Source organism: Berghia stephanieae, chromosome 6 (genome assembly GCF_034508935.2).
Source record: "Berghia stephanieae isolate SIO BIC M18660-M18661 chromosome 6, UCSD_Bste_1.3, whole genome shotgun sequence".
In the NCBI taxonomy this organism is placed as follows: Eukaryota; Metazoa; Mollusca; class Gastropoda; order Nudibranchia; family Aeolidiidae; genus Berghia; species Berghia stephanieae.
The window spans coordinates 23,634,094-23,659,093 of NC_088365.1; the positions used below are offsets into that span (position 1 = coordinate 23,634,094).

The 25,000-nt window shown below is 34.7% G+C and overlaps 1 protein-coding gene across 2 annotated transcripts in view; it reads left to right on the forward strand.

Moving 5' to 3' along the window:
• The first annotated feature begins 11,124 nt into the window (after positions 1–11,124).
• LOC144974708 (uncharacterized) overlaps positions 11,125–25,000 on the forward strand; it is a 19,055-nt gene continuing 5,179 nt past the window's right edge. The window contains exons 1-5 of one of the 2 annotated variants that reach the window (XM_078917871.1): positions 11,125–11,207; positions 16,918–16,988; positions 18,999–21,116; positions 23,735–23,910; positions 24,392–24,449. In XM_078917871.1, coding sequence (XP_078773997.1) covers positions 16,919–16,988; positions 18,999–21,116; positions 23,735–23,910; positions 24,392–24,449 — 2,422 coding nt within the window. In that variant the 5' untranslated portion in view covers positions 11,125–11,207; position 16,918. Of the gene's footprint in view, positions 11,208–16,106; positions 16,233–16,917; positions 16,989–18,998; positions 21,117–23,734; positions 23,911–24,391; positions 24,450–25,000 lie in introns of those variants that run through there. The other variant, XM_078917870.1, reaches the window with a different exon arrangement.

The following is a 25,000-nucleotide window of genomic DNA, read 5'->3' on the forward strand; positions in this document are numbered from 1 at the left end:
TTTAAAAAATGTAAATATATAACAGCAAAACACCATAAGCAAACAAAAGTACACAATCAATAAACAAACAAAAAAATAAACAACAACAACAAAAACCTCTCAAATATATTAGCAAACCAAACAATAAATAAACAAATAAATAAATAAGATAAAATAAAAACCAACCCTGCAAACACACAGTTTAAAAATCAAATAAAAAACAAAACAACTAAAAACCCCCCCCCCAAAAACAGCAATAAACAATCAAAACAAAAATAACTAACCAAAAGAAAAAATTAAAATAGAAAGAAAGGAAAAAAAAACAACTAAAAATAACAATAATGAACTGAAAAGAAACAAAAGAATAAAAACAACCCTCAAAAATTCCTAGAAACAAAAAGGGACCATATATATATATATATATATATATATATTATATATATATATATATATATATATATATATATATATATATATATAAAATTATGCCTTTTGAGCCACGATATCATAAGATATCGTCGCCTAGGCATTCCACGACGGAATATAGATAACTCATCAAGCAAGATGTCTGATGTCAACAGGAATCACCCACGTTGTCCAATTGAGCAAATTGGGGGTTAATAATCTTGCTCAAGGAAAAAAAACAAAGTGCCCGAAGCGGGGCTCGAACGCGGGTCATCCGGATCACAGTGCAATGCCTTAACTACTCGGCCACTTCGCCCCCATATATATATACATATGGACGCTTTTAAGGACAAGTGGGCTATTCCAGATCTTTCGGTTTTTTAAATAATTACATAGGGGTCAAAAGTGGGCGTTGCCCAACCCCCTGAAAAGGTTTCGATCATCAATTTCGTTTATTTGCTTATTTATCGGTATAAACGGCCTTGTGTTTTAACCGAAAAACAATGTAAGTGTAAGTGGGCTAACCCTTCAAACATGGCTTCAACATGAGACATGTCGAATTCACGACTAAATGAAGAAAACTCTCCACCCAAAAACAATGTCATCATATCAGGTAATGTTTTGCATTTCAATTGTCAGTGTAATAAATGTGTTTAGACGCGTAAAAAAATATAATTTAAGGCATTAAACACGCGTTTAATGTAGAAAAAAAGTTAAAGGAGAATAGGGAATGAGATTAGCGGAAGAGTAGCGTCATTTGATTGGACGTCACCTTACAGAGAGAACGTCAAAATGGTTTTGCGCATGCGTCTCTCTCGTCCTCGCTTTCGGTGAAGTGTCTCATGTTGCTTTCACCGGAAGCGAGGACGAGAGAAGCATGCGCACAACCAACTTGACGTTCTCTCTCTAATAACTTTTCCGCCGGTGACGTCCAATCAAGGGACGCTACTCTTCCGCTAATCTCATTCCCTATACGATATGTCAGCAGCAGCAGCTTCTAATGTTCTCACGCTACTATGTATGTTATGACGATCTATCCAGGCAGCGAAATTGTGTACTGTCACGATCCCGACTCATTATAGCCTCGTCACAACACAGCGGTCAACTACATGCTCTTCGGTCTCAGATTCTTGTCCAAAACGTGTCAATGTGGGAGATGTGGAAAGTACCCACTGGTGAAGAGTCGCTGTGGTTAGGCAGATTCCCGACCTCAGTCGATATTGATATTTACCGGCAGCCAATGCCTCATCGTACTGGTACAGAATCCTGGCACCTTCTCCTTCAGTTTACGTCCCTGCCCACATGGGGGACCGAATTCGTCCAAGTCGACTTCCATCTCGTATGCGTGTAATATCTTGTTGTTTGGGTTGCAGGGGGAATTAATGATGAAGCCTCTTTTGTAGTTTTTAACGAGGAGGGTGTAATATGGAGTAAATGAAGGAGATGTGATGGGGAGGATATATGGAGTTGTTCTGAGAGGTTTGGTGGCGAGATATTTATTTTTTTCTTCTTGTGTTTAGTGTAAATATTCCAAACTACAAATGTTTATTGATTTTACTCAACATAATCTTCGGATTCTCATAAGGTAAGAATTTTCCTTTTTCCCCTTATGACTATAACTATTGAAGTGATGCATGAATTAGAAGGGGGAGGAATGTGGGGAAGATTATTGTGATAGGTTGTTGTTGTTGTTGTAAGTGTTTGTCATGTCATGACTGTCAGTGTCTCGATCGAGCTGTTGTGAGTAATCTTCATGTTGTGTTCGTTCACTGTCTCCCGCGTAAACGTGACGTCATCATTTCTACCCTTTAAAAGCTCGCGACACCTTTCATTCTTTCTCTTGACCACAGCCTTATTCTAAGCAGACAACGTACTATCTTTGCCTATCGAAGATCCGATCCGCCATACTTTTGGTATGTTATAAGAATCAGGCTAGACCGGGACGATTCCCGAGGTGCTCTAGAGCATTTTTTAACCGCCCATATATGTCCTCTACATATATGGAGAACGCCCACTTCGGTGGAGACTTTTTCTGAACTTTTTCCTTATTTTTTACATCGTGAACGAGATTGGGAAATCCGTTCATGACAAAAGGTGTAGTTTTGTTGTTGAGAATGAGCTGTAGTTGCCAGCGTGGCAGGCTTCTTGAGGCTTGGGATAATTGAAAAGGGAGTGAAAGAACAAAACGAGATCTTAATTTGCGCTAGAGATATGCTGGGTTTCCTCTTGCGCAATGCTCAGGGTCGTGATTGGTTCTTAAAAGGAAGGGGCGACACTGTCAAATAAATAAATAGAAATAACACACTATTAAATGTTTCTATCTAATAGTTTTATTTCAATTAGGAGCGCTCTCAACGTGAGTCGGGAGGCGAATGACCGATGCATGTTATATAATGGAATATAAAATGAAGATTGGCACTCAGCCCTCGACGTGAGTCGAGCGGCGATACGGCCAAAATAAGTAATAAAATGAAATTGAACGTATTAAAAGAAGAATATTCACAAAGTAAAAATAATGACATCGAAATAATGATAAGAATAAGAAGATTGGCACTCAACCCTCAACATGAGTCGAGTGGCGATGTGGCCAAAATTAGTAATATAATGATAATCGAATGTATCAATAAAACATGAATATTTACAAAGTAAGATAATGGCATCGAATATGCCAACATCATTAATAAAAGCATAAGATATAAATCACTACCAGCAATCTCAGAAGTTTGGTATAATTCTATGATGCAGGGCATCATCGGGACATTATACAACTATAACGATTAATGACCAATAAAGCTTGACAGACAGACAGACAGATAGATAGTTGACCATACAGCTAGTCAGATAATAGGTACGTATGCCTATAATATGTGTATCAGGTGACAGGCATATAGATAGTTGGATAAATTATCAGGTAGATTGATATGTAACCAACTGTAATCTCATACTAAATTTTATAATTGAAAAGGTAAATATATAAAGATGGGTATGTGCATAGACAGACAGATATATAAGTACATCGATAGATGTGTCCGTAGGTGGTAGGTAGGTAGATAGATAGATAGATAGATACAGAGACAGATACAGAGAGATATAGATGGATAGATGGAAGGGATGTGACAGTGACAGGATAACTACATCAACAACATTAGAGTAGGCCGATATTATTTACAAATCATCAATAATAAAGATCGTAGTAAGTTTGTAATCGATAAACAGATTATTACTGGCACTCACTTAATCAATTAATTAGACTAAGTATTTTCCTCATGACAGATAGAAGTTATACATGCATAATGCATGTATTCAATTTACTGTCATTACACAAAGGCATTAACAATCCATGAAAATGATATGAAAACAATAAGAAATCACGATGTCAATAATTATAATAATAACAGTAGCAATAATAATAATAATAATAATAATAATAATAATAATAATAATAATAATAATAATAATAATAATAAAAATATAAAAAATAATAATATTGTTGTGTTGCTGTAGCCAGGGACACTTTGTAAAGCGCTTTGAGCACGTTTAGTGGATATTGCTCTATATAAAAGCTAAAGGTTTTTTTTTTTTTTTTTTCTAACCCCTCTTTTGAGCCTCGAAATGTCCTCGTGTTGGATCACCGTGTAGCCTTAGATCTGGATTCGTGAAGATTGGGGCCTTGAAGAATGAAGGATCTCCTCTAACAGAAGCGTGTCGACGCTATGGACGGTCTGTTGATTTGACAAAAGCTCTTTTTTTTACTGGGCCAGATGCCTTCCGCTTCGCCAATGAAGACTCTGTATTCTGGACATATCATAATAACATCGTGTGTGGGTCTGGGATGACCGAAGCCATTCGGGTACCGGCTCGGGTCGCCATTTAGTCGTACATATCCTGGTGGCCGTTAAGGGTGTTCGACATGCGGGATGATCTCATGACGGACCACAATTCACACAGTTGTCCCCGGGATGTGCACTTAAGCACCCCCCCCCCCACGACAAGGCGGTGACCCATGGGGGGGGGGGGGGGGGAGGGATCATGGCAGTTTTGATTCTTCGCCTCAGTGAAAGACTAACGGCAGGGCCTGAGCAAAGCCATTTAATGCAAAAGGTGGATATAAAACCACACGGAAGGAACACACGGTAAGGGTTTGTCTTGTGGTCTTGTAGGATGATACTCGCCTTCTTACAGGAAGGTCCAGGATTCGTGTCCGGTCTGAGCAGTGCAAATTTGAGTCCTTGAAAAAGACTCGTCACTCACATTTTCTCACCGTACTCAGTTGTCAAATGAATACGTGTATTGTCGGATTTAAAAAAAATAAAAAATAGATTATATATATATATATATATAATATCGCCTCAATCGAAATGTCTCGTCCTTCATGTTAAGTGTTGCTGTTGGTTAGGGGCCCAGACTACCGTCCTGTGTTATCTATGGTTCGGGGCCCCTTGTAAAGCACTTCGAACACGTTTCTTGGATATTGCTCTATATAAATGCTCAAGTTTTCTGGGAACTTTTTAAAAGAGGGGGATAGAAGAGACGGCAAAGATAGAGATAAAACAGTATTATCAAACCTTCATCCCAAGGAGTAGACGCGCTCAACTTTAAAACTTATAAATCTTATAAGGGCAAATAACTTAGCCTGACTCTTAATTTATGGTTCATTTACAGAGTTATTGCCCCTTGACAGTTAGAATTTGCTAGACCTCTCATCATAGGTCACGAGACAACATTGGTAATCCCTAATAATACACAGACATAATATTTTAAAAAACCCAACAAAACAAAACAAAACAACAACCCCCCCCAAAAAAAAAACAAAAAAAACCAACAAAAAACAAAAAACAATCAAACAACAAATTAAAGTGAGTGACGTCAACTTCATTCTATCTATATAAAGTCATGTCAAGTCGTAGACAAGGTGTTTGATCATAAACTGCAAAGTTTCTCATCCTACTTAGTCAATGAGTCTTGAGATGCTCAATTTGGACGTGTTTTGCATTCATATCGACTGCTACAGTGTTGGTATTTTAATGAGGAACATAAGACCAATTGCCCAAAATTAATACATACCAAAAAAAAAAAACAAACCAACAAAAAAACAACAACCTGAAAAATCACAACATCAACAGCGAAAAACAACAACACAAACAAAACTGTCTAACCCACCACATATATTAATCAAAGAAGTCAAAACAATAAAACAAAATGAAACAAAACCCCCCTCCTCCCAACATAAAATAAAACAAGCAAAAACAACAAAATAAAAACAACAAGAAAAAAACCCAAACAAATAAACTGAACAAAAACAACAACATAGGAGAATATGATACATGAAAAATACAAAGATGATGATCAACTATTATATATAAGTCATGTCAGATGTAGATCAAGTTGTTGGTCATAAAGTGTTGTATCTGGATGAGTTCTGATGTCGGTGATTGATTAATAATCAGATGATGTAACAATAATCCCGGAGGAGAAAAACAATATGTTGATGAGTGATGAGAGATGAGTGATGATGAGTGATGATGATGATCAGGGTGAGAGAGTGAGGGATGGTGTCGTGTCGTGGAAGGAATGATACGAAGGGAGTTGTTGTTTGGGAGCTGGGAGAGAGGGGGGGGGGGGGAGTTGTTTATTTGGTGCGCAATAAAATGTGTCTGACATAACGTTTGTGGACCCCGTGCTTATCATGTATGTACTATGCTGAGTCATGGCGGTGGTGGGGATGACGATGATGATGATGATGATGATGATCATGTCATTAATGCGTTATGTCATCAGATATAAATATAGGAACTCATTGCAGCGTGAGCTTGTGTAGGTCATGAATTTCCTTTCTTATCCATCATGACTTTTTGTTGTGGGCCAGGTCGATACGTAGTTTTCGTGTGTTTTCCTTCATAAGTTTAACATCAATTATATAATTTGTACTACCAGAGGGGCTCTATACATAAATACATGCATCATAAATAGTAATTGTAGTGGTAGCAGTAGTAGTAGTAAAATTAATATTAATAGTATTAGGATTAGTATTAGTAGAAGCAGTATTAATAGTATTAGTATTAGTAGTAGTAGTAATAGTAGTAGTAGTAGTAGTAGTAGTAGTAGTAGTAGTAGTAGTAGTAGTAGTAGTAGTAGTAGTAGTAGTAATAGTAGTAGTAATATTAATAATAATAATAAATGGCATTTATAGAGCGCTTTACCCCGTAGTCACAGGCTCTAAGCGCTTTACAGTGATATAAAACAAAACATATTACAGTGAGACAAGTGTGAAGGAAACGTGATACGAATTCAATTTAACAACAACAAAATATGAAAATAATATTACAACATTATGACGTAAAAAGATAAAACTTTAAGCGAGATTTGAACGTTGTCAACGAATCCGAGCATCTCACGTGTGGTGGAGAGAGTTCCAAAAATGGGGGGCCGAAAATTGAAAAGACTGTTCACCTATTTTACGCAATGGCTTAGGTTTGACAAGGATTGATTGGTCATTGCTCGACCTCAAGTTTCTATTGGGGACATTTATGTTTAGAAGGTCTTTAATATAGGAGGGACTGTTCGTGCTCAGGGATTTGTAGACAACAGTACAAATCTTATAGGCAACTCTTTTTTCCACAGGAAGCCAATGTAACTCACGGAGAAGAAGAGTTGCTGACGGGTATTTTTTGTTATTGCGTACAATGAGCCTGGCTGCGTTATTTTGAGCAACCTGAATTCTGCTAATTTTGTCTTTAGCTAAATTCGCCCAAAGGGAGTTACAATAGTCCAATTCAGATAAAACCAGGGAATTAATTAAAAGTTCTGTTATATGCTTCGGTATGAAATTACGAATTTTGCTTATTTTTTTCATTTCTATGTACATAGATTGTATGGTGTTATTCACGTGGCTTGTCATGGAAAGATCTTTATCGATGATGACGCCAAGGTTTTTTGCTTTATTTGAAAATTCTATTGTGCTATTTCCGAGAGTAATAGGTGATTTATTTGCCTGTTTAAGGATACTCGGCCTTCCACACATTAAAATCTCAGTTTTACTATCATTTAATTTTAACTTATTGTGGTACATCCAAGATTTAATCTCATTAAAACAGCTCGTAATTCGTTGTATTAAGAACTGTAAATTACTAAGGGGTGCTGAATCATATATTTGCGTATCATCTGCATAAAAATGATAACTCAGATTGAATCTGGATATCACACTAGAAAGGGGCTGCATATATACAGTAAAAAGGACAGGGCCAAGAACAGAGCCTTGTGGCACTCCAAACTTGTTCTGACTGAACACCATTCACCACGACAGTCTGCCATCGATCCTGTAAATATGATGTAAACCATTTAAGGGCAATTCCTTTTAATGCCGAACGTATTTTCTAGTCTTCTTAACAAAATGTCATGGTCAATGGTGTCAAAGGTAGCTGAAAGATCTAAAAGGCATAATACATTGATATTGTTAGCATCAGCATTACATAACAAGTCATTAAAGATTTTAAGAAGCGCCGTTTCAGTACTGTGTTGATGTTTGTAGGCTGACTGAAAGGGTTGTTCAAAACTGTTGGTCTTAAGATGAGATGTTAATTGTGTAAGAACTACCTTCTCCAAAAGTTTTGACAAAAAAGGTAAATTTGATACAGGACGATAATTGTTTAATTGTTTAATAATAGTAGTATTAATAGTAGTAGTAGTAGTAGTAGTAGTAGTAGTAGTAGTAGTAGTAGTAGTAGTAGTAGTAGTAGTAGTAGTAGTAGTAGTCGTAGAAGTAATAGTAGTAGTAGTAGTAGTAGTAGTAGTAGTAGTAGTAGTGGTGGTAGTAGTAGTAGTAGTAGTAGTAGTAGTAGTAGTAGTAGTAGTAGTAATAGTAATAGTAGTAGTAGTAATAGTAGTAGTAATAGTAGTAGTAGTAGTAGTAGTAGTAGTAGTAGTAGTAGTAGTAGTAGTATAATAGTAGTAGTAGTAGTGTAGTAGTAGTAGTAGTAGTAGTAGTAGTAGTAGTAGTAGTAGTATTAATAGTATTAGTAGTAGTAGTAGTAGTAGTAGTAGTAGTAGTAGTAGTTGTGGTAGTAGTAGTAGTAGTAGTAGTAGTAGTAGTAGTAGTAGTAGTAGTAGTAGTAGAAGTAGTAGTAGTAGTAGTAGTAGTAGTAGTAGTAGTAGTAGTAGTAGTAGTAGTAGTAGTAGTAGTAGTAGTAGTAGTAGAAATTAGTAGTAGTTTAGTATTATTATTATTATTATTATTATTATTATTATTATTAGTAGTAGTAGTAGTAGTAGTAGTAAAAGTAATAATGATAATAATAATAATAATGATAATAATAATAATAATAATAATAATAATAATAATAATAATAATGATAATAATAATAATAATAATAATAAAATAATAATAATAATAATAATAATAATAATAATAATAATGATAAAATAATAGCAATAATAATAATAATAATAATAATAATAATAATAATAATAATAATAATAATAATAATAATAAAAATAATAATGATAGTAATATTACTACTACTACTACTAATAATAATAATAATAATGATAATAATAATAATAATAATAATAATAATAATAATAATAATAATAATAATAATAATAATAATAATAATAGTGACGACGACGACGACGACGACGACGATGATGATGATGATGATGATGATGATGATGATGATGATGATGATGCTAATGATGATATTTTACTCACAACAATCTGCCAGCCGGATATAACATTCCAACACACAAAACTATGTAATCTTAAAGGTTAATTGTCTGACTGGTACAATTTAGATAAAAATGGCTGGATAAAAAAAAATAACAAATATCGATCGATTTAAATGACCTTCATCTTGGCAAAAAAAAACAAAAAAACAAAAAAAACAAACAAACAAAAACAACAAAAACTCTTCGTGAAGTCCCAGGGTTGAGAGTTGCTTATTAAAAAAAAACAACAAAAAACAAAAAACAAAAACAAACCAAACAAATGAGGGTCATTTAAATCGATCAAGTTTTCTGGCCAAATTCTAAAATATCTTTTTTTTTCCTCCATAGTACAGCAGATTTGTCTCAATGATATGTAGATACACATTTATATCACAAATATCACAAATATCACGTAGATATACATTTGGTATGCTATGTCTAATTACTCTTTGTCCGCTTTGCTGATAAAGGGGAAACCCAAAATGTTCACTCCGTGTGTCTTTATCACGAAAAAATAGAACGGGGATTAAATTCTACTTTCGACATAGTGTCCTAGTTCAGAGGGTAAATTTTATTTTGCTGGTTAGCCTACGTAGGAAACATTCAAGGAAAAGATTATCCCCTCGCCCGTGGAGTAGACAGGCCCAGTGATTACAGGATTCCTACAAAAAAAATTCGGGGATCGCCGTCATCGATAACGCTATTGGGAATTCCCGATATTACTTTTTCGACACTTCCTTCTGCCACTGAGTTTCGGTTATGACACTATCTAGATAACTCTTTTCTCTTCTCTTTCTCAATTTATTTAGGCATTGGTTAAGGAGCGAGGTCCCTGCCACCATATTGTTTTGTTTACTCAGAATGAGTTGCCACCTTGGCTGTTCTTGATAAATAGTAGTAAATAGCATTACCTTGGCAAAATGAGGGGTGGGGGAAGAGAGAGAGAGAGAGAGAGAGAGAGAGAGAGAGAGAGAGAGAGAGAGAGAGAGAGAGAGAGAGAGAGAGAGAGAGAGAGAGAGAGAGTTTCTTTCAGTTTTCTTTTTCAAAATACGAAACCCGCCGAAATACGCCAAAGTTATGGGAAGTTGGCAGCAGTGGGGAGTGAAACTGGGACTCAGGGAAATGTACACCATTGGGGAGTGACCCTGGGACTCAGGGAAATGTACACCGTTGGGGAGTGAACCTGGAACTGGTTTTCGGCGGGTTTCGTAAAAAAGCAATAACTATTTTTTAAGATAACCGACGAAACCCGCCGAAAGACGACAAAGTTATGGGAAGTAGGCAACAATGTGGAGTGAACCTGAGACCTGAGACGGTTATGTGACTCAGACTAAAAGATCTCCGAGAAACAATTTAACTGGGGCATCACTGTGAACTTTTCATCAAAATAAGTTTGTTGGTTATATTTTATTTAATAAAAGTTAGTGATATCTCATTAACCAAACGACAGCTTTGCTCAGTTGATAAGAGAGACCCATACACAATGCTATCTGACGTTCTCTCTGTAAGGAAATGTCATTTACATGGAAACGAACCCCTCCCCTCCCAAAAAAAAACAAAAACAAAAAAAACCCAACAAAAAACAAAACAAAAAAATAAAAAAAACAACAAAAACTAGAGCTTTTATATAGCGCAATATCCACTAAATGTGCTCAAAGCGATTTACAAAAAGCAGCAAGTAACATGTAAATCGAGACATAACGTCTGTTAGGCGATATTACAATTTATTTCCGACAGTGACTCATTTTACGCCTGAGTTCAGTGAGAGAATGTGAGTAAAAAGTCTTTTCCAAGGACTTAACTATGCGCCGAGCGAGGCTCGATCGAACCCAGGACCTTCCGATCCGAAAGCGAGTGTCATACCACTAAACCACATAGCCGTACAATAATAAGCACCGTTCAAATACTGATAAAAGCGCTCAACGTCGTACACTTGTTTATGGGGAATTCCCGAAAATGTGATACGCAAAACCATCACCTGTATAAAAGAGTACGATCGATGCCTGCTATTTATTGTTTCTACGCTCGAGAAGACTGGCCGTATTTCGCTGTGGAACATTCTGACTAAAGGCTATGAAAGAAATACTGTAGAATAGAATATACACGAACATTTAAACGAGGTAGGAGTTTCTTCTTCATGACCTACAAGTAATGCTTGCTGATGAGGTACCTGAAACGTAGATCGGCGATTTTGTCGTTTTTGGGGTGTTTTTTGTGTGTTTTTTTTTAATCGTCTTTTTTCAATCTAGACTTCTATTTTTAATATTATTGTGCTACTTATCTCTCTTTATCCATGGATCAATATGGACTACTAATTTTGACAATTCTTGGGGATAAGAAAAGTGCCGAAAAGTGAGCCTGTTAAAACTAAAGATGAAGTTCTATAATTAAACTGACCTGAACACAATGGGTAAAGTGAGTGATGGATAGAGATAGTCAGTGGGCCTTAAGAACTCTAATGGAACCTGGACATATATTTAAGCAATAGATGGAACGAAATTGACGTCACTCGGTCTTTGTTATTGTTTTTAGACAGTCATTTTTTATGAGTAGTTCTCACTAAATTGAACAAATCAGATTACAGATAGCTCGAAGTTGACGTCACCCAAGTCTTTGTCATTGTTTTTTTTTTGCCAGTAATTCTCACTAAACTGTATTAACCAGACTATAAACGTTCATGGTTACACATAGTTTAGAGTGTTGGTCCGTTATCCTTCCGGATGGCAATACTGTGATCTTTTTATCCAAGCGCATACTATCTATAAACGTTTCAGGTTCCACATAGATTTGTGTGTTGTTGGTACGTCATATCCAGCCGCGAATGTTGTCAGTTGTTTTTGTTTTCGTTTTTTTTGTTGGCTAAGCGCAATGTATCAATACATAGAATGAAGATGACGTCACCCAGATCTTTGTTATTGTTATTTACCACCTAAAAACTCAACAATGTGAAAGTCTACTAGTCTTTACGGCATTTAAAATCCATTCTTTTTCATTCTGCTTTTCGTGATTCTATGTGGACTTGGAACACACGTACACACACACACACACACACACACACACACACACACACACACATATATATATATATATATATATATATATATATGTGTGTGTGTGTGTGTGTGTGTGTGTGTGTGTGTGTGACTGTTGTAGTGATTTTGGAGTTGAATGAATGAACTTGTGTGATACCAACAAAGAAAAAAAAACAACAAAAAACTATTGTAAAGCACCTCTGAGCACTATTTGTGGATACTGGCGCTATATCAAATAATAATAATAATAATAATAATAATAATAATAATAATAATAATAATAATAATAATAATAATAATAATAATAATGATAATAATAATAATAATAATAATAATAATAATAATAATAATAATAATAATAATAATAATAATAATAATAATAATATAATAATAATAATAATAATAATAAAAATAATAATACTATTCCTAAGATTTGCTTGTGTGCTTGTTGGCAAAAATTCAACATTAGCTGCAAGGAACAATTTTAATGCGAAACCTTATTACATTTATTTGTTAATTTTTTGTTTGTTTGTTTGTTGTTGTAATTAATTCAAATGTCTTTCTTTAGAATAAGTTACTAATGTTAGTGAGTAATATTGGTGTAGATGTGTGTCTGTCTGTGTGTGTATGTGTGTGTGTGTGTGTGTTCGTGTATGAATGTCAATATATCTGTGTTTGAGTTTGTGTGTATGTGTATGTGTTTGTTTCTTCATATGTATTCTAACAATTGTCAAAGAATGAATGTTTGAATGACAATTAATTTTGTAAAGCGCCGCGGAGCACTTATATGGAAGTTGGGAGCTCTATAAAATTATCATTATTATTATTATTATTATTATTATTATTATTATTATTATTATTATTATTATTATTATTATTATTATTATTATATTATATTATATTATTATTCATTATTATTATTATTATTATATATATTCATATCATCATCATTCATCATCATTCATCATCAATATATATATTATTATTATTATTATTATTATTATTATTATTATTATTATTATTATTATTATTATTATTATTATTATTATTATTCATTATTATATTATTATTATATTATTATTATTATTATTATTATTATTATTATTATTATTATTATTTTATTATTATTATTATTATTATTATTATTATTATCATTTTATTATTATTATTATTATTATTATTATCATTTTTTATTATTGTTATCATCATCATCATCATCATCATCATCATCATCATCATCATACATCATCATTATTATTATTATTATTATTATTATTATTATTATTATTATTATTATTATTATTATATATTATTATTATTATTATTATTATTATTATTATTATTATTATTATTATTATTATTATCATTATTCTTATTCTTATTCTTATTCTTCTTATTATTATTACTAAAAAGATTTATGCCATACACTATTTATCTTATAAGGAAAAGTTAGAATTTCTTGACTTACCAAGTTTGAAATATACAAGAATTCGTGGGGATTTAATTCAGGTTTATAGATTGGTACATGGTCTGGATAGGATAGACGTTTCTGATTTTTTTCATATTCTAATATTACTTTTACTAGAGGGGACAAGTTTAAGATTTTTGTCACCAGATACAAAACAAACAAAAGACAAAACTGGTTCGGTATTCGTATTGTCCAGAAATGGAACAATTTGCAACTTGAAACAAAGAATTAAAAATCTATGGATTATTTCAAAGTGTTAGTAGACAGGGAATTATATGATAGGAGATTGATATATGACGAATAATACGTGTTTGCACTGCTGTTGACATGGCTTTCAATCTTGTATGTATATATTATGCATTGTTACCATATTATGTTTATCTTCTATATGTATGGATGTATGAGTGTGTGTGTGTGTGTGTGTGTGTGTGTGTGTGTTTGCATGACACGGTTAAAGATATATGATTGTCCATCACACATACAGGTGTATATTTAAGTTGAAATACTATCTTTACCAGTGTATCATTATTGTAATCTTTAATCAATAGATTTATGGCATTACAATTATTATTAAGGGCATTCAAGGGATTTTATCATATTTTGCCCTATGCCATTAATATGTTATTATTATTATTATTATTATTATTATTATTATTAGTAGTAGTAGTAGTAGTAGTAGTAGTAGTAGTAGTAGCATTAGTATTAGTATTATTATTATTATCATCATCATTATTATTATTATTATTATCATTATTATTATTATTATTATTATTATTATTATTATTATTATTATTATTATTATTATTAATATCAAAACTAGTAGATTAGACACTGTCCCATAGCGAAACTAGTTCTGTACTTTCCTGAACGATAACTTAACTAAATAGGCGTCTACGTAGGTAGCTACATCGTGTAAATGTGATATTATAACACAATATATTACACATTGTCATTGTCGTAAACAATCTAAAGGCATGTGTATTTCACCACAAAAGCCGAAAACATCAAACCATTTTGGTTTTTGACAACGTGCAACTATTATCAGGTCCGATAACCGGACACAATTACGATGTGACGTTCATATCGATGATTCATGACGTCATTTAGATCGCTATAAGCCCGCATAATTAAAGAAAATAATATTTACATTAAAAAAATGTTAGTGATAACTTTTAAAAAGATTTAAAAAATCACAGTTTCAAACTTTGAAGCTTTGGAGGAATCTGTGCTATAGAATTAATGCCTTGGCGTACTGTGTTCTAATGTTTTTAGTCCGTCAGTGGGGTGATTAATTCTCAATAAATACTAAATTCTATCAATCAGCCCTCTTTTGGCCAGGCGGAGGTGCCGTAACAGTCGAGTCGTGGGTTCCGATTCCCCATTGCAGCAAAGGTTTTTATTTTCCATCCATCATTCCCCTCTGACGCCTCTTAGTCCAATTCATTTCTTGTTATTATAAACGCTTAATGTTACGTATAGTTTTGTGCGTTGATACAATCGATCAGATAGGCAGAACTGGTGAGTAATTTACTTAAAACCATTTCACCACATCAATACGACATAATATTATGATGAAAGCGATTAGAGCACGTGGTCGAATGCTAGTTTGTTAGATAAGATTGTGTTTTCTATGCTTTGTGTGTTTCTCAATGTGTTTGTTTGAGATCTTTATTTAGGTTCCTTCTTCGATGTTGGTTTTGTTAAATTCATTTCTAATATGCGTGATAATTTTTATCTTTATCTCTTTTATGCGCATTTTATCCTCCCGACTACAACTCCTACGAGGTATTGCACATTATTATTAATGATTGCGTTCCAATTAATAAACAAAGACAGTGTTGTCAGGTGCCTTTGCAAAAATACTGCCAACTTTATTCCAGAAATCCGCCAAAATATGCCAACTTTATCCTACTTCACCTGCGACATTTGCCCAAAATACGCCAAAAATTACATTTGATTTAAAACACTTATAATCGGAGTTCCGATGTTATTAGAGCGGGAGTTTGACTGTCGGATATTGTTTTCACCTTCGGTTAATCTGAGTTAGATTTTGTAATGTAGATCTAGGCCAACAGTACACTCACAATAGTTGCTCCTAAAAGTCACTTTAGTGGGAAAAAGAAGGAACAATTAGACTTGATTGCTAAACTTTTACTTTTGTAAAGGGTAAACAAATCATCAAAAATCCGCCACCCGCCAGGCCCCCCCCCCCCCCTCCGCCCCACCTCTCACGCGATGATTTGGTGGAAAATTCTCCAACCTGGAAACACTGCTGACAAATGGCTAATCAAAGCAGTTGGATTTCCCCAAAGCTAAAAATAGTTGAAAGCGCTGATTCGTTCAACCAGTCCTAAGGAATGTAAAGGACGGGGTTAAACCTGGAATACAAACAAAGCAAGGACTTTATCTAGATAGCTAAATTTCCCAATACTTTCAACTTCGAATTCAAGTTTTAAAATAGCTGACATCATCTTTTGTTCAGATCCTATATAAATGTGTTAAAATGTCCCACACACAACAAGACAAGTCTGTCTTCGATGTAAAGAGTTTATGGGAAAAATAAGGGATCACAAATTTCTTGATGTATCATTTTAAAATATTGAATAATTGGTAATCTTAGTATATTGTCTGGAAGGTAACAACACGTAAGTTAGGTAAATGTAACATGGATTTGGGTATTTAAAAAAATGAATAAAAAACAAACAAACCCTTCTCTAGTTAGACTAACCAACCAACAAACATGTAAATCGTGATGATCGCTGATGATGATGGTGATGATGATGATGATGATGATGATGATGATATAATGGTGGTAATGATTGTAATGACGTTAAAGATACAAATACAAATATTAATAATGATATTATTATCGTCATCATCATCATCATCATCATCATCATCATCATCATCATCATCATCATCATCATCATTATTCTTATTATACCTAATAATAATATTAATAATAGTAATAATAATAATAATAATAATAATAATAATAATAATAATAATAATAATAATAATAATAATAATAATAATATATTATTTATTATTATTATTATTATTATTATTATTATTATATTATTTATTATTATTATTATTATTATTATTATTATTATTATTATTATTATTATTATTATATTATTATTATTATTATTATTATTATTATTATTATTATATTATCATCATTATTATAACAAGTCGCCTAAAAAAAAGAAGAAAAAAAAAAGAAGGAAATTCTTTAAAATTAACTTCTAAACAAACAGAAGAATGTCAGTCTCAGAAATAATATGATGTTTTGACTAAATGAATTCTTATTGTTTTCTTCACCAGAATGGGGGGAACTGTTGAAACACAGGGTGTTGTATCGGACAGACGTGTGCACGGATGCTGTGGCTGCATGGGTGAGTTGATCGAGTTACAAGGTTCAAGTAATCAGGTTGATTTAGTCTATGTTAGGCTTTCGGTAACAAATCACAACATTCGATGGTAATGTACACAAAAGAGAAAGAAAGTTGGTAAATTTAACCAACAAAACAAGGCGGTAATACTAATAATTGAGGTTAAAAAACATCTAAACAATTATAAAGTACACAATATAATAATAATAATAATAATAATAATAATAATAATAATAATAAATAATAATAATAATGATAATAGTAATAATAATAATATAATAATAATAATAATAATAATAATAATAATAATAATAATAATAATTAATAATAATAAATAATATAATAATAATAATAATAATAATAATAATAATAATATATATAATAATAATATAAAAATATAATAATAATAATAATAATAATAATAATAATAATAAAAATAATAATAATGATGATGATATGATGATGATGATGCTGAAGGTCCTGGGTTCGAGTCCCGCTCCGAGTGGCACGTAGATGAGTCCTTGGAAAAAGCTCTTTACTCACATTCTCTCAGCGTACTCTGGTGTATGATGAGTACCTGGGCATTAATATCGTTGCCTTTGTCAGAAAAAAAATTGTCATCTCGCCTAACAGGCGCCATGTCTAGTCCTACATGTTAAGCGTTGCTGTTGGCTGGAGACCTCTTGTAAAGCGGCTTGAGCACGTTAGTGGATATTGTTCTATTTAAATGCTCAATTTTTAAAGCTTCTTATATTGTATTCCCTCTAAATTGAGTCTAAAGCGTCTATCTAGTCCAACCCGACCTAAAGCTGTTTTGACCCAGAGGCTGACCCATGCACATTTTCATCATAGTTATAGTTACAACACTAGGTCTATTGATAGAAACCACGCATCACGTGTCCCATGAACCGCTGATCGTGGAAGGGTTATTTTTGGTTTGTATACCATGTGCTGATCTATATGTGTGTTAGTAAGTCTTAAATATCATACTATATGATTAACCGGTCATGTGACAATGACGTTATACGTCATGTGTGACCCATCGTCTCAAATCGGTATTTTATCAGGTGAACCAATTTCTAAAAAGTCAAATTAAAGTCAGACTGAACAAAATATAAAATGTCGGTTTTTGTTGTTCTAAAATACTGAAATCATTCTCCTCTATAAAACATGTAAACAAAACCCAAGACTGATATTTTTGGCTATAAATTCAATTTTCAGTTTCGAAGTCATCCTGACATAAAACAAAAACAAAACAAACTTGAGCTTTTATATAGCGCAATATCCACGTAATGTGCTCAAAGCGCTTTACAAGGGGTTCCTGACCAACATCAACATGCAACATGTAGAACGAGACATGACGCCTGTTAGGCGATATTACAGTTTTCTCCGACAGAGACAACGCTGTTAACGGACAGGTACTCAATTTTAAACCCTGAGTACGGTGAGAGAATGTGAGTAAAGAGCCTTTTCCAAGGACTCAACTATGCGCCGAGCGAGGGTCGAACTCATGACCTTCCGATCCGAAAGCGAGTGTCATACCACTAGACCACATAGTGACATAACACCGATTAGAGGCGACGGGGCACGAATGGGATGTTTTGGCAAAGTGCCAGATTGATCACATCATAGTAGTATTGCTATTTTCACGATAATGTTGTAGATTTCATTACAAGCTAGTCCGTCACAACCACGATGGAGTCGGAGTTTATATCCCGGTTTCTGTAGCGTTAAACAGACACTAGCGATTGCTTGCTACTTCTTGGATAGTACTAGTACGCTAGTCTATCGCAAAGTACCTTCCGCCAGATCTAACAGACCAAGCTACCCAATTACTGCTAGATGGAAAGGGATTGGTGGGGTGGGGGGGGGGGGGGGGGGGGCAGAAAAAGTCTGGACTGCACATGGGATTGATTTCGATCCCTTTGCGGGTGAAGCGAGTGCTCTAACAACTGAGCTATCCGAACCCCCTAGATTTGATAAGTAATTCATTTTCTTCTATATCTGTTCCAGAACCGACAAAACTGACATGCACTTCAGCCACAAAATGTTTTCTCAAAACTGGCTTACTGCTGACGTTCATTCTTGGAATGAAGAAAATCCTGGAGGAATTCTTCTGTAGGCTGATGACAGAAAAGACATGTGAGGAGATTGAAGACCAGGGAGGGTACGTCGTGATTCTTGGACTTAGGAATAACTTGCGCTATTGTCAGGAGAGAAAAAGAAACATTTGTTTTGGCGTTAATTGCAAGTTTGGAATGACTTGTCTTAATCAAGATTTTCATTCGAGTAAGACTGATGATGATGACTATGCTAGTGCTGATGATGATGATGGTGATGATTATTATGATGATGATAGCGATGATTTCAACCCCCTCTCCACGACCCAAGACGTCTTTGACAACAGAACTCTATTAGAAAGAACAAAAATCAAATTCCAAACAAATCCCAATTATTATTTTGTTCTACAAGATTTAACTCCAGGCTTTAATTTTAATCTATCCTTTGGAACTCGTGAGCTTGCCAACTTGGAATTTCATGGAAGGTTTCTCCCTGAGTTGGATAATATATCGATACATCTCGACTCAAAAGAACCCATTTACTCAACGTTGTCAAATCATTCACATAATAATCAAAACATAGAAATTGGTTTGGGCTTTAACCAATTTGAAAATTCCGATTTGGATGAGAATTTTATCAAGGGATCCCACAGCACTTGGAATTCTACGAGTGTTTATTCATGTCCAGCACCTTGTCATTGTCCAGAAGATAGTGACGTAATAACGGACAAGTTCAGTTTAGAGGATGATGTTGTGTGTGAAAACAAATGCACGATCGACAGTGAGCAAGATCCAATGGAACCTTGTATAGAAGGCCCTTTATCCAGAGATTTTAATTCATCATCGCCAATAAAAGAAAAGAAAAAACATTTTGTTGTAAGAGACACAGAGCTGGACAGATTATTAAGAATATCAAAAAAAAGTTTGAAAATATCAAAACAAGTTGGCATTTCGCTGGTGGACTATATCACTAAAAGACCTGAAATGATTAGAAGCATTGTGAAACAAATTATTCCAATTCTGAAGACTCAAAAAACTCTTGATTCAAAATTCGTGAAAGATAATTTAGCACCGCTTAGACTATATGGCTCACATATGTCAAAACCTGTGGAAACTCAAGTTAATTTTTTGGAAGCAAGGCCACATCCTCATACTGTCAATGGACTCCCTTGGAAATATTTAAATGATGAACGTTTTCGGTTGATGTCTTTTGTTAAATTCCCTCGATCTTCTCCTCTCTCTACTATTAAGCTGGCATCTAAAGGATTTGCTTATCTTGACTTGGGCTCTAATGGTGCAATTCTTTGCTTTTTCTGCTCTGCACAAATCGAAGTGCCCAATAATGAAGATCATATTGATGAAGAACACAGACGATTAGGTGTGAATTGTCCAATGGTGAAGGATGCTCGTTGTAACAACATTTCAATGGAGAGTCAACGTCCAAGAATGACAGCAGGTGATATCTTTTCGCAACTCTATGCATATAGAAATAATGAAAGAGAAGTGACACAGCAATCCGCATCTGCGCCAGCTAGAACTTCAAAAAACCAAACTGCAGACAGTGACTCTGACAATGTAAGATCGTCCCAGCCATCTGATGAAAGCACCGCCTATGTAATTGTCACCAATACCTCTGATCTAGCTGAAAGTGATGCTCTATTACAAAATGGTGGACATAACGTTCAGTCGTCGCAAGACATCGATGATTCTCGCTCACCCCGAGATCAGCAGGGTCAGTTGTCTGTGATTGCTTCATCTCAGAATTCCGGATCTGCTGACGTCAGTTCTACAGGTGATAATAACAACGACGCTGTCCAAACTAGCTCGGAGGTTGAGGGCACCACTGGACAAGAGAGTAACACCCAACAAGAACAGTCTAATGAAGGTCAAAACTCTACGGACGACAATGGAGGAGATGCACACTCTTATGAAAAACTGGGAATCATAACTGCGAGACCAAAACGCCTCGAATATGCAGTTTATGAAACAAGACTGCGATCATTTGCAGAGTGGCCCAATGATAGTCACATGGAGCCGGAAGTTCTGGCCAAAGCAGGCCACTATTATACAGGTATGTACTTATTTCATATTTTATCTTATGAACACTACAAGTCATGTTTTTAAAGATCTAGAGCATTTATATTGCATGTATAATATCCCCTAATTGTGCCCAAAGTCTTTAACGAGGGGTCCATAACCAACAGCACACTTCACAAGTAGGGCGTCACTTGACATGACGCCTGTTGGGCGATATTACAATTTTTTTTCCAACAACGCTATTAACGGCCAGTTACTCATTTTACACCCGAGCACGTTGAGAGAATGTGAGTAAAGAGCCTTTTCCAAGGACTCAACTATACGCCGCTCGGAGCAGGACTCAAACCCTGGATATTCATGTCTTAAGGCGAGTGTCACACCTCTAGACCGCTTAGCCGCACACTATTTATCAGGCATTGAAGTTGTTTCTCTTCTTCATCTTCCCCTTCTACTTCTTCGATTTAAATGACCCTTATCTTGGACAACAACCCCAACAAAAATCAAAACAAAACAAAAAAAAAAACAAACGAAAAAAAACAACAAACAACACAAATGAATTTAGAAAACAAAAAAGAAAAAAAACAAAAACAAAACAAAACTCGCGAGGTCCCAGGTTTGAAAGTTTTTGCTACGACATACTATTATAAGTTCGGAAAATAAAGATAGCCAACAGTTTTATGACGAGATACGTTTTATGATGGTTAGTGGTCGGTAGGGAATAACACACACACACACACACACACACACACACACACATTATATATAATATATATATATATATATATATATATATATATATATATATATAATGCGGAATAATTCTGCGATATTGGAAGGGGCTGAAGCTCAATTTCCTATCAAAGTGCCATTTTGTTAGTATATATCTCGTCTCAGGTGTGAGTGAGTACCGGGCTGTTGGCTGTGACGGATATTGTAAGACTGATATTACAAATAAAGGATGCCTAACAGGAGACTGGTACTGTATGAAATGAAAATATTATTTCATGTAGCATGCTGGGGAAATTAAATGAAACATTGTGAAGCAAATTGAACAAGGAAATTCGCGGAATTGTTCTATATCAATGTTTATATTTATTATCAATTTTTCATTTATCTATTCAATTACCCATGAAAGAACTACGCAAGTGCCATTTGGTTAGTATGTCCATCAACATAGTAGTAGTCCTTGGTTAGTCTGTCCATCAACATAGTAGTAGTCCTTGGTTAGTCTGTCCATCAACATAGTAGTAGTCCTTGGTTAGTCTGTCCATCAACATAGTAGTAGTCCTTGGTTAGTCTGTCCATCAACATAGTAGTAGTCCTTGGTTAGTCTGTCCATCAACATAGTAGTAGTCCTTGGTTAGTTGTCCATCAACATAGTAGTAGTCCTTGGTTAGTCTGTCCATCAACATAGTAGTAGTCCTTGGTTAGTCTGTCCATCAACATAGTAGTAGTCCTTGGTTAGTCTGTCCATCAACATAGTAGTAGTCCTTGGTTAGTCTGTCCATCGACATAGTAGTAGTCCTTGGTTAGTCTGTCCATCAACATAGTAGTAGTCCTTGGTTAGTCTGTCCATCAACATAGTAGTAGTCCTTGGTTAGTCTGTCCATCAACATAGTAGTAGTCCTTGGTTAGTCTGTCCATCAACATAGTAGTAGTCCTTGGTTAGTCTGTCCATCAACATAGTAGTAGTCCTTGGTTAGTCTGTCCATCAACATAGTAGTAGTCCTTGGTTAGTCTGTCCATCAACATAGTAGTAGTCCTTGGTTAGTCTGTCATCAACATAGTAGTAGTCCTTGGTTAGTCTGTCCATCAACATAGTAGTAGTCCTTGGTTAGTCTGTCCATCAACATAGTAGTAGTCCTTGGTTAGTCTGTCCATCAACATAGTAGTAGTCCTTGGTTAGTCTGTCCATCAACATAGTAGTAGTCCTTGGTTAGTCTGTCCATCAACATAGTAGTAGTCCTTGGTTAGTCTGTCCATCAACATAGCAGTAGTCCTTGGTTAGTCTGTCCATCAACATAGTAGTAGTCCTTGGTTAGTCTGTCCATCAACATAGTAGTAGTCCTTGGTTAGTCTGTCCATCAACATAGTAGTAGTCCTTGGTTAGTCTGTACATCAACATAGTAGTAGTCCTTGGTTAGTCTGTCCATCAACATAGTAGTAGTCCTTGGTTAGTGTGTCCATCATAGTAGTAGTCCTTGGTTAGTCTGTCCATCAACATAGTAGTAGTCCTTGGTTAGTCTGTACATCAACATAGTAGTAGTCCTTGGTTAGTCTGTCCATCAACATAGTAGTAGTCCTTGGTTAGTCTGTCCATCAACATAGTAGTAGTCCTTGGTTAGTCCGTCCATCAACATAGTAGTAGTCTTTGGTTCGTGTGTCCATCAACATAGTAGTAGTCCTTGGTTAGTCTGTCTGTCCATCAACATAGTAGTAGTCCTTCAGAGCCATGAGTTGATCCTGATTTCTATACCGTGAAACGGACAAAAGCAATTGCTTGCTACCCGTTGGATAAAACGCTAGTCTATCGCAAAGTACTTTCCGCCAGACCTAATAGACTCAGCTCTCCAATAACTGCTGGGTGGACTGAGATGGTCTAAAATTTCGTTGCTATTTCTATTTATTGTTCTTTTTCTTATTCATTCTCAGGCTACAGTGACTGCGCCAGATGCTTTTTCTGTGGAGGAGGAATGCGAAACTGGGAACCCGAAGACAGTGTGTGGGTGGAACATGCGCGCTGGTTTCCAAAATGTGCTTATCTCTTACAGGAGGTCGGAAAAGATTTTGTTGCAACAGTTCAGCAGATGAGCAGAGAAATAGCAGAGGTACCGATTTATATATACTATTTTTGGAATATACATGAGCATTTATATAGCGTATTTCCACATATTTAACATTTCGGAATCTGAAGATGAATGTTACAGGAAGTCGACTCAATGTTGAGTATTGTGTTGAGGGCGGAGATAGTTGTTGAATGGGACAGCCATTGTTGGTGTTAAGGCTGACGAATTTTGATAATCTATGCTTGAAGGCAAGGTTTCTAAACCTGTTGTGTTCACACATGATTCGGGAAGAGCGTTCCAGTCTTTGATAGTGCAGCATGCAAATGAATATTTGAAGATGTTTTTTTTCAATGCTTTGCAGTGCTTTATTTCTTCCCCCAGCAGGCCATAGTTCCATTTCATACTGTACCAGTCGCCTTTAAGGCGTTATTTTTGTACCAACTAATAAGTAAAGTGAATTTTATTTATCTATTACTTTATTTATAATTTTCTAAAAACGGTTTGTTTTCCTTTCCTACTCCAGATCCGCTATGATGACGTCATCCATAGGATGCAAGACTCTGCCGTCCCAACTCCACTTAGTAAGATCACACTGTTCATTATTCAAAATCTTATTTTTTATATTATGAATTGCACATTCTCTTAGGTTTTTACACAGGTATACATTTATTAACAAACATGCACACATACACACAAACACACATACGACATATCTTTCTTACTGCCACTACCAATCATTTCATTACAATTATCACCACCACCACCACTACTACTACTACTACTACTACTACTACTACTACTACTACTACTACTATTACTACTACTACTACTACTACTACTACTACAACTACTATTAACTACTACTACTACTACTACTACTACTACTACTACTACTACTACTACACTAACTACTTACTACTACTACTATACTACTACTACTACTACTACTACTACACTACTACTACTACTACTACTATTCTACTACTACTACTACTACTACTACTAACTACTACTACTACTACTACAACTAATATTACTACTACTACTACTACTACTACTACTACTACTACTACTACTACTACTACTACAACTACTATTACTACTACTACTACTACTACTACTATACTACTAC